This window comes from Physella acuta, unplaced genomic scaffold, assembly GCF_028476545.2.
Source record: "Physella acuta isolate Inbredline_101_S28 unplaced genomic scaffold, ASM2847654v3 ptg001269l, whole genome shotgun sequence".
In the NCBI taxonomy this organism is placed as follows: Eukaryota; Metazoa; Mollusca; class Gastropoda; family Physidae; genus Physella; species Physella acuta.
Genome location: NW_026732784.1, coordinates 127953 through 139269, shown reverse-complemented (window position 1 = coordinate 139269; position 11317 = coordinate 127953). Strand labels below are relative to the sequence as shown.

At 38.0% G+C, this 11317-nt stretch overlaps 1 protein-coding gene across 1 annotated transcript; it reads left to right on the top strand.

Moving 5' to 3' along the window:
* Window positions 1–7542: 7542 nt before the first annotated feature.
* Window positions 7543–10793, top strand: LOC131957809 (uncharacterized). The gene is made up of 5 exons (XM_059322603.1): window positions 7543–7597; window positions 7800–7887; window positions 8554–8628; window positions 8931–9005; window positions 10664–10793. Coding segments are annotated over exons 1-5 (369 nt in total). The 5' UTR covers window positions 7543–7596.
* The last annotated feature ends 524 nt before the right edge of the window (window positions 10794–11317 follow it).

The following is an 11317-nucleotide window of genomic DNA, read 5'->3' as shown; positions in this document are numbered from 1 at the left end:
ACACATTCACAATGGGCCTGGACGAACCAGGCCAGCCATTCAACCATAACACGCCGAATAATTTAGTTTAACAGAATAGCCATACCCGTGCTAGGATAAAAGATGTAGAGACAACTCGAATAATGACAGGCGTAGAGTAAAAGACATGCATAACAAGACTGATGTATAGCCTAAGACATGTACTCAAATAAAGCTGATATATCTGGATTTCATCAAGCCACTGTTTACCTTTTTATCTCCCCCCCCCCCCACCCCCCCCCCCCCCCACCTCAGCAAACAGACCCAGGGTGTCTGGTGTCAGTTGCCCTTAAACCACGAGATAGTCAAGGTCACACTGGCGCCAATGACTGCTATATTGCTATACTTGGACTTGCCATTTGTGCTTTATTGCCATACTTGGACTGGTGACTGTCGAGTGGGCGTTAGGGGGGGGGGGGGGGCGTGTAGGATTTGTTGTGACTCATTAATAACAAAAAAATCATTTTATCTTTCTTGTCTATAAAGTTAAAGTAAAAAAAAAGGTCCCATTCGAATATTACGGTCTATAGGGCAAGTGAAGTAGAGTTAACTTGTTTCTGTGAACTCGGCATATGAAGAGATAGTGTGGTCAGCACTATGCCTAGCCGCCTTTACTTTCCCTAACGTGAGTTAGGTACCCATTCTAGTTGGGTGGACTCAGGGACTTGAACCCGGATTCAAACTCGAGACTTACGGGTTAGCAGTCTACCGCTAGACCACTCCGTCCTGTATGTCGATATAATACAAAAAACATAATTCATTTGTTCCAGACAAAGAATGCATTCAAGTACCGAATGAACTTTCTTTAAGGTGTATTAAGTTCAACTAAGGTAGAAAACTTCGCTCATGCTGCTGGTATGTCAAACTTTCTAAAGATAAAAGATGGAATCTGCTTGGTGGTGATTGTACAAAGACAGCAGGCATTTTAGTGATGTTTGACTCAAAACATCACTGGTTTAGTGATGTTTGACTCAAAACATCACTGGTTTAGTGATGTTTGACTCTAAACATCACTGGTTTAGTGATGGTTGACTCAAAACATCACTGGTTTAGTGATGTTTGACTCTAAACATCACTGGTTTAGTGATGTTTGACTCAAAACATCACTGGTTTAGTGATGTTTGACTCAGACACCAATTTATGTGGTGTCTGTACTACATCAGCACGCCTAACTTTAACGCCAGTCAGCATGCTATAAAACAATAACACTAGCAGTATAAAACAGTATGACAGAATGACATTAGCAGTATAAAACAGTACGACAGAATGACACTAGCAGTATAAAACATTATGACAGAATGACACTAGCAGTATAAAACAGTTTGACAGAATGACACTAACAGTATAAAACAGTATGACAGAATGACACTAGCAGTATAAAACAGTATGACAGTATAAGAGTAGCAGTATATAACAGAATGACAGTATAACAGTAGCAGTATGAAACAGTACGACAGAATGACAGTAGCATTATATGACAGAATGATAGTACAGTATAACAGTAGCAGTATAAAACAGTATGACAGAATGACAGTAGCAGTATAAAACAGAATGATTGTACAGTATAACAGTGGCAATATAAACCAGTATACAATTTTCTACCTGGCTATGACTATCGACGTGGCTAGGTTATCAATTTTTTACGCGAGCTATTTTTTTTTCAGAAAACCGGTTTTCTCAGAAAATCAGATGGTTTTTACTTTCTCGTATATACGAAGTATAGAGAAAGTATTGTAATCGTGCAAAAAAAAAAAATCGAGATTTTTACAGATCTCGACGTTTTACACCTCACTGATACGGAAAAACATAATTTTGCAATCTTGTCCGTATGTCTGTGTGTGTGTGTGTGTGTCTGTCTGTGTGTCCGTGTGTAAACACGATAACTTGAGTACCGTTACAGCTAGGTTAATGAAATTTCATATATAAGTATTATATCAAAATCGTAGATCCGTATCAACTTTTGAGCGATTTCCGATAACCGGAAGTGGTACTTTTCCTACTTTGAATTTTTCAAAAGCCTATAACTTGAGTACTATTTCAGATAGATAAATGAAATTTCACATGTAAGTAAAAGATCTAATTCTCTACCTTCTGTTAAATTTTGAGTAATTTCCGTTAACTAGAAGTAGTAATTTACGCTACTTCCGATTTCTCAAAAAACTAATGTAAATTTTAAAAGTACTAATAATATTGCGCACTATTATGCGCTTTTTTATTGGGAGTTCACTTGGTGTGCAATTAATTTGTCTACGAGATTTTATTCTATTTTTAAAACTTTAAGTATTTAAAATGGATTAAAAATCATGTCTATAGCCCGAGTTCCCATCCCCTGTTATTTTATATAAGAATATTCGAGAAAGTTTAGGGGAGATCACTCCCGGTTTATTTAAAAATACATTAGTCATTTTTCTATGCAGTTACAACATTTTAACTCGCGTTAGGAAAAGTAAAGACGTCTGGGCATACTTTTTAAATAATTTGATTTCAATAAGTGTTATAGTAAGTTGATTTAAATAGCATATGAATAGCTGCGACTTAATAAAACAACCAATGGAAACACCGACCAAATTTTAAAAAATGGTACTCTGATAAACAAGTCTTCCATCAAAAACATTTTTTATTATTTTTTTAAATTCCCAACATTAAATCCGCCTAAAACAATGAGACTTTAAATAGAGAAAAGCATCTTATTATACTGTTGGTTATTTATAGACATCGGTAATTCAGAAAGTTTCTTGAAAAAACACACTTCCTGACCTGTAAGAACGATAACCATCTATTAAAGCAAATAGTTCAAAGTAAATAAAAGTGGAGTTATCGTTCCTCTTGTAATGCACGTATTTGTGTGTGTGGATTTCCCATCGATGTTCTATTTCAGGGGTCTCCAAACTACGGCCCGCGGGCCGAATGCGGCCCGCGATGTCCTCTCATCCGGCCCGCGGAAATCTTTTTGTCCACGGAAAAAAACGTTTGTTGATGATGGCTGAGGAACTTTGCCCAGAGAGATCAAAGACATACCTGGAAGTAACTGGCCCCCAAACTGAAATTTGATAGTTAATGCGGCCCTCGGACTGAAAAGTTTGGAGACCCCTGTTCTATTTGATGAAGTCACGATTCTGTCCGACCCACGGTATTTGACAACCATGTTACTTCCAAGCATCTGTACTGCCCCCCCTCCCTCTAAACGAAACGGAATTTATATAGAAAATATATACTTTTAACAGTGTCCCACCCTGAAAAAGAAGTCTGGAAGAAACACTGTTTACAACTTCCTAGATTGCCCTACCCAGGTATTTAACAACCTCCTAGTTTGTTCGTTTATCCGGGATGACCATCCCTATAATCGTAACGTTGAATCTTATCGCTTGATTATTGATCTGATCACATGACTGTTGATCCGACCAATTAAAGCTAGTAGAAAACAAATAATATAAATTATAGGTGTTGACAAATTGACTTTCTCTACTAGCGAACTCGAGATTTACGAACCAAAATGGCCACGTAAATGTTAATGTAGAGGCGAGTTTCTCTCGTCGGACGTATATAGGGGCCGCTAAGCTCTGATGGTCACCCATTCACAAACCGTTACCATAGAAACATTAACTCTACTTCTTCTGCCATCATGGCAGTCAGATCCCACGAGTTTTGAGTGCAGGTCATTGAAACAACTCCCCAGCCTGCTACTACAGACATAAGGACACACTTCAGCTTCAAGATTAGATGGCCTTCATGCATAGTCTTACACGGATATGCACAATATTAAGAAAGTATCTAGGTAAAAATTGTATTGGAAGATATGAAGTATAAATATTAAATATAAACTGGTTAGTGAATAAAAAGGCTAAAAATATTTAGAAGTTTAACATCCCAGCAGACGTTAAAATATTGGAAGAGGAGTTAAAATATATGAAGAGGGGTTAAAATGTTGGAAGAAGGGTTAAAATATTGGTAGGGGGGGTTAAAATATTGGTAGAGGGGTTAAAATATAGTAGATTTTTAGCAGATTTCGTGCTCATTTCTGTTGCAAGCCAAACTTGGAGTTGTATCATTGTGGTGACAAGAGTGCAACGAAGATATAAAAACTGTTTTTCTTTTCTTTTCATGAAACAATTGCAATGTAAAACCAATATGGTAGGGCTATACAAGTAGGCCTACACATAAACCGAAAGAAGATGTTAAATGGAAAGACCGTAATATAAATTAGCTGGGAAGCAAAGTAACAATTTTTATACTGCTGACTCTAACATGGGTTGACAGATGACTGGGATTTTCAAACGTCTAAATATGTCTCTGTATATTTTGGTAATGCAGTAGTGTACATAAACGTTAAATATACCTGCACTAAAGTAGCACGTTTGGATGATGCTAGCTTTATCTACCTGATATACATAGATCTACATACCGTTATTGTTTTACGGGAAATGTAAGGTGTATTTTGGGGGATTTCCCCAAAAGGAGATGATCGCATTCTATCAACGTTCAATAGCCGCAAAGAAGAACTGTGAGCGGGAATTCCCAGAATGTGTGTGTAATCTCTTCCGTTCACATTCATCCTCCTCTCCAGAGTTTCTGTAGGGCATCTCTTCGACTCTTCCCCCCCCCCCTCCCACGAAATTAAAAAATACATAACTTATATAGTAATTTGTAACTTTAACCAGAGTCAGCATCCCTACCCCCCTTCCCCTCGAAAGTTTAAATCCCCCCCCCCCAAGAGGAAAATATCCTAAAAGAAACCCTACACCCTGCCATACGCCGGAATTCGCTGGTGCAATTCAAATTGACCTTTCGTACAACGTCCTAAATGCCTTTATTTGTAAAATATACTAACGCAACCTTTTAGCTTTGACAGGGGCGTAGCGAGGGGGGGGGGGGGCGGGGGTGCGGACCGCACCGGGTGACACCATTTAGGGGGGTGACACCAAGGCAAAAAATAGCAAAATATATAGAGAAAAACTTGAGGGGGGGTGCACATCGAAAGTTTGAGGAGGGGGGGTGTGCAAATCGAAAACTTGAGGGGGGGATGCAAATCGAAAGTTTGAGGGGGGGTGCAAATCGAAAATTTGAAAGTTTGTCAAAGGGTCGCTACGCCTCTGGGGGGGGGGGTGACACCATTAAGTGCCGCACCGGGTGACACCCGACCTCGCTACGCCACTGAGCTTTGAGTTTATCATAGAAGTAATTCATCAACGGTAAGGGAGACAACACTGAGTTCTATAATTTCTATCCATACATGAGTTATCGCCCTTTGAGATGCGCCTCCTAGTCCCCTGCTCATTTAGTGAGTTGTTACACACAGCAACACATTTCTAACTCTGTTATTTAGTTCTTTGGTTTTGTTGCAGAAAATTGATGCGTGTTTCTGTATCTCAAGTAATGCAAGTTAAACACATTGAAAAATGTTAATGGTAACAAATCACAGGACCTTACACAGTGTTTCTTCCAGACTTTTTTCTCACGGGGGGGGGGGGGGGGCCTTGAAGTTTTCGGGGGGCGGACTAAAATTTCCGGGGGACGGACACTGTTAAAAGTATATATTTTCTATATAAATTCCATTTCGTTCGGGGGCGGAACAGATGCCTGGTATAAACTCTGTACACAAAACAATAGAAATAACAGAAAGACAGACAACAGGTTTTTATGGGGATGACTACAAGAAATAAAGTTACATAATTTTTTTATTCTTTAATTTTTTTTAAACTTAGAATGAAAAAGTATTTTGTAAACAAATTTTTTTTTAATATGTAGCAATCACAAAATATCGTGAATGGTGTTTCAAACTGTTAAAATACTGTTTTTAGCGCAATTTCCATTCTGGAGAATTGCGTTTATTAACTCGTCATTTCTGGGAATGGATGGATGGATGGATGAATGTGTGTCCGGGCTTTAAGTCGTATCTCCTCCTTAACGAAGCAATATCGATGACTAGTTCCAAAAGCAATTATGTTAAGTAAGTTAGGAGAATGAGCATAGGCCATAAAAATTCCGGGTTTCTTTCGTGTATTTCCCGGAAAAGCCAAAAAACCTCGAAAAAATTCAGTTTTTGGCCCATATCTCGGCAACCAGACCACTTAGCGACTTGAAACATATACCAATCGATTCCTGCCATAATTTAGAACAATATTGCCGAAGAAAGTTTTCAAAAATATCCTCTCGTTCGGTCACAAATTTTAAAATTACATAAACACCTACAAACCGATCTTTCTTCTAGCTTGAACGCACCCCATCATTATACGTCAGAGCTATTTTTAGATAACATAAGGAAATTGCGCATAAATGTCACTAGACTTTTTTAATTAACTTGTTTTAAAAGCTTCGCATGAAAAGGGAATATCCACTTTATGAAACATAATCAAAGTCACACAGTACTCTAGGGTTGTGTGACGTCATACAGGAAGTATTAGTGAGAATAAAACAGATTGTTTTGTTTTTTAGCGATCACTCCTTAATCTAGAGTTAATCACGATCTTGAAATATCTACAGAAAGTTGTTTTGTTTTTTTACAAATTTATACTTATACACCATTCATACAAGACTACCCCTATAGACCGTCAGGTTTGAAAAAGGGAACTTTACCGCCAAACCTTGCCATAGCTGGCTTGATGTGGAAAGCTTGGCTCACCCTGCTGATTATTACTGCATACAACCCAGCTGTGTTTGGTAAGGCAGCAGGATTTTAACGTGCATATAAGATTTTTGGATTGCTTGGAAAATAGATGTAGACTAGATCTAAGTAGTTAGATGTAAAAGTTTTTTTGTGTGGACTAATCCCACAGTCTCGGCCTTGAAAAGTTTTTAAACATAAAATTTAACTGGATTTGTTTATAAAAACTTGATTGTGCAGATATGTGTCTTTTCTGCAGATTTGACATAGATCTAAGCCTAGATGTTGTTTTTAGTATTTGCGTGCAATTAACAATTTTATTTTTTTAGATAGACAAAAAAAAACAATTTTTGTTTTTTACACGGGTCGATATCTAAATGTAAACAAAAGTATGTTTAGCTGATAGACGCTCACGGTCATAAATATAAACTAGAGTATTGGTTTTTAATGTCTTTGTTTTTTATTGTATTACAACACAAAAATGCTAAATGCGATTTTATTTTCGAATAGGCCTACCTCGGACAAAATCACTAACAATGGTCTGAAACAGGCAATCTTACTAAAGTGAAAGTTAGAGTTAAAATTTCCACATAGCCTCCAAGGTCAACAACAAAAATTGTCAAAATGTCTGCATTTACAAATTGTAAAACATTCATTTCTAAAATATTAAAATTATTTTTTTTTAACTTTTGTAACCCAATGATTTTAATTTCTGTTAAAAGTAAGTTACCTTTCATATACTGACCCAAAGAATGTAAAAGCCACATAAATATCTTCATGAAAGGCTGAGATTGGACCACAAATCTACTGGACCACAAATCTATTGAACCACAAATCTACTGGACCACAAATCTATTGGACCACAAATCTATTGAACCACAAATCTATTGGACTACAAATCTATTGGACCATAAATCTATTGGACCACAAATCTACGTCAGACTCTAATTTTGTTTACGATATTGCTTAATTTAAACAGTAAGACATTTCAATTATGTGTGTATGCATATTGATTCTTAGTGTTTATTTGTATATGTACTTATCTACACATGTATGTGTATATCAGCGTATGTAGTACACATATAGTGTTTACATTTTGTTGACAATGTGTAATTAAGTTTTGCGGTAGTACTCAGTGTAACAAAGCAACAAAGAAACTAACAAATGAAACTGTTTACAGTGGAGTTGAGCGAGGAACCAGTGCAAGATTATTGGAGTGCCTTGACTAGATGGTTTGCTTTCGACAACACCGATACCACCAATCATGAGTAAGCTGCTTTAATGTCTTTCGTTATTTATTACAACCCAGAATAACATATTTTTGTAGCATGTAATTGTAAGTCAAAGTAAACTTCCTCTTCAAACCTAGCGATCCATTGAGCAGATAGAGTAGAGCTCATGTTTCTTGACATCTGAGTATGAACGGATGGTGTGGGCTTCACATTGCACTGCCGCATTTACTTTCCCAAATGTATGTCAGGTACTCATTAGAGCTGGAAGGACTCAGTGAAGTTCTACAGTCACAAGTCCGAACAGAGACCCGAACTCGGGACCTTTGGGCTAGCAGCCAAACGCTTTATCAATTGTGTACGCGTCCCATATAATTTTATTACAACCGAGATTAATTTTTTTCTTTTCATCGTTTAATAACAACTCAGATTTGAGCGTCATCCAAATAAAAGAAATGTTTCTATATAAATATAAATCGATTATCCTTTAAAATAATAAATAATTTTGTTTTCAACAATATTTAATGCGTCCCAAATTTTAACAACTTTAAAAGTATTATTTTTTCATTAAGTAAACTTTCACGCTAATTTTGCAGCACCTTTCGGTAACGCAGTAATCAGCTTACTTTAGAATCGATGGTAAGTTTGGTAGTTTTGTACTCAGCTGGCACATAAAACTTTTGATTCATGAAACGTGTTTTCCAGAAATGGCCTAAAGATCGATTTTTTCAAGGGCGACTTTTCCTGTCAAATCCATCTGTTCACTTGGAAATCAAACCGGTAAGTTGATTTTCTATATTAGCTTCAACTTTCCATACATGGTACCTACTACTCAGTAGATTTAGACAGATTTATTATAATATTAGATCAGGTCTAATCTCAGTTCACTTAATCTTCTCAATCTAAACAGTCTGGAATAAAGAAGTTTGTTTTAATGTCTTAAATTTGAACCTGGAATAAAAGTGTTTGACTTATAATCTACTATCTAAAATAATTACTTTCAGGGAAACTTTTGATTTCCATTTGTTAAAGGCTAACTTGTCTTTGATTTATAATCTACCATCTAAAATCATTACTTTCAGGGAAACTTTTGATTTCCAGTTGTTCAAGGCTAACTTTTCTTTGAATTTTAATTTGCTAGAACTGGCATCTAGAAGGTAAGTCATTTTTGGTTAGGTTAAACCGGTTTGCGGTAGGGTATTATATATATATATATATATATATATATATATATATATATATATATATATATATATATATATATATATATATATATATATATATATATATATATATATATATATATGAAAGTATTTGTGTGTGTGAGTATTGTTGAAACTACTCTTGGCAAGGTTTCTGCGAAAAAAAAGGGAGGCGCCCCGGCAAGATGCTATTTCGCGCCCCAAGTCTATGGCGCCTATGTTCGTTTTAAAAAGTGCCATACACTATGGATACAGTTGACTACTATAACCTTTGACTAAATTGAATCAGGACGCCGGTCGGGTTACCTGCGATGATTAAACCGAACCCGGCGCCCCTGCTGTAGTCTAATCGGTGGCTCCCGAGAGCACCCCGTGACGCCCCTGAAACTTAAACGGCCGCCGAGGTGTATTCTATTTCGCTATTACGAAGGGTTATTGACCCACTCAAGGCTTTTATACAGCACTCCCTGGGGGCGTCTAGGCGGTGGTATGGACAAACCCGCGCCCGAACAACTACGGTCCAAGAAATATAGCTCCTGCTTTGTTTACATTAAAATAACAAGGTCACGCGTCTAAAATTACAAGACTGGTAACGAATTGATGACGCTAGTACTAAATAACGTTAGGTTCGTTTGGTTTGTGTTCGGGGGACTTACACTAAATACCGTTGGGTTCGTTTGGTTTGTGTTAGGGTGAGTTTTACTAAATAATGTTAAGTTAGACTCGGTTGGGTTGGGATTTACACAAGACGAGACAAAACTGAATTGAACCCGCCCTGAGTTTTTATTTTATTTAATTCGATTGATTAAACTAATCATGTCTCCTCTATGCAGCCTATACAGCGGGACAAATCCACTCTATGGTATCGTCCTACCAGTGGTTGTAATCACACTTTTACTGATGAGTTGCTGTAAGTTTTTTACCTTTACACTTACAATTAGCTTTAAGCAGATTCACGTTTGTTTTTGAGGTATGGGAGTGGATAGACGGAACTTGTGGGGGTGGGGCAGATTTTATTCCATTTGGGGGACTTAAATAACGTCTGAAATTTTTTTTAATTCAAGTTTACTTGAACGACCAGTAGACATTCGAACGTTAGTTGTGACGTATGGCACATCCTTGTACCGCGAAATCGAAGGCGGAATGAGCGTGCCGAGTACAGTCCCAAATACTGCAGACAATTCTGACTTAAACTTAAAATATTTATGCTGATTTTTTTTTCAATCTAGTTTAGTATAACTGTGTCCTACACGTGATTTAAAATTTGCGATCGTTTTCTTCCTTAAGCATTGATCGACCATATGGTAGGTTACAGCCTTTCGATAAATGCCCACTACATTTTGACCTCTGACCTAAATGCCCATAACATTTTGAACTCTGACCTAAATGCCCATAACATTTTGACTTCTGACTTTTGGCTCACGTTATTTTGACGCCCAATATATGTGGGCTAAATTATTAGCCCACATATATTGATTCCTACTATATTTGTCCAAGACTTATTTTATTAAGCTTAATTGTACATGCTACAAAACGTAATTACTGTTCTAGTTCCAGCATAGCAAACATCTGTACATGTGTTTTGAACACTCAAATCCTCTTCGTCTATACAGGTGTGTTCTGCAGGCGGAGGCGGAACCAGCAAAGATTTCCACCGGTGCCACAAGCGACGCCTGCGTCAGAAGCGTCATCAGAGTCTTTGTCGACGGCGTCACTAGAGCTTTCATCTACGGCGTCATCTGAGTTTTCATCTACGGAGTCGTCAGAGCTATTACCGTTGGCGTCAAGACTGTCGTCACCGATAGCAACAAGAGAGTCACCATTGCCGGCGTCAGAAGCGTCAAGACAGTCTTATTTGACAGCGTCACTAGATCCTTCCCCGCCAGCGTCGGGAGCGGTGTTACCGATAGCGTCGAAAGCGGCGTCACCGATAGCGTCAAGAGCGGCGTCACTGAGAGCGTCAAAAGCGGCGTCAGTAGAGTCTTTATCGACGGCGTCAATACGGGTTTCACCTCCGGCGTCACTAAAGTCTTCATCTTCGGCGTCATTAGATCTTTCATCGCCTAAGTTATTCGAGCTATCACCAGCGGCGTCAAGCTTGGCGTCACCGTTAACAACAACAGTGCCACCAGTGCCGGTGTTAGAAGAGTCAAGACAGTCTTATTTGACAGCGTCACGAGAGCCTTCACCGCCGACGTCGGGAGCGGCGTCACCGATAGCGTGGAGAACGAAGTCACAAAGGCGTCAGATACGAAGTCTCCGGCGAA

Bases quoted from the DNA above. Each gene is read 5' to 3' on its own strand.
- LOC131957809 (XM_059322603.1), top strand. The intron at 8,629-8,930 runs GTAAGTTGATTT...CATTACTTTCAG, and splicing joins TTCACTTGGAAATCAAACCG to GGAAACTTTTGATTTCCAGT. The intron at 9,006-10,663 runs GTAAGTCATTTT...TCGTCTATACAG, and splicing joins CTAGAACTGGCATCTAGAAG to GTGTGTTCTGCAGGCGGAGG.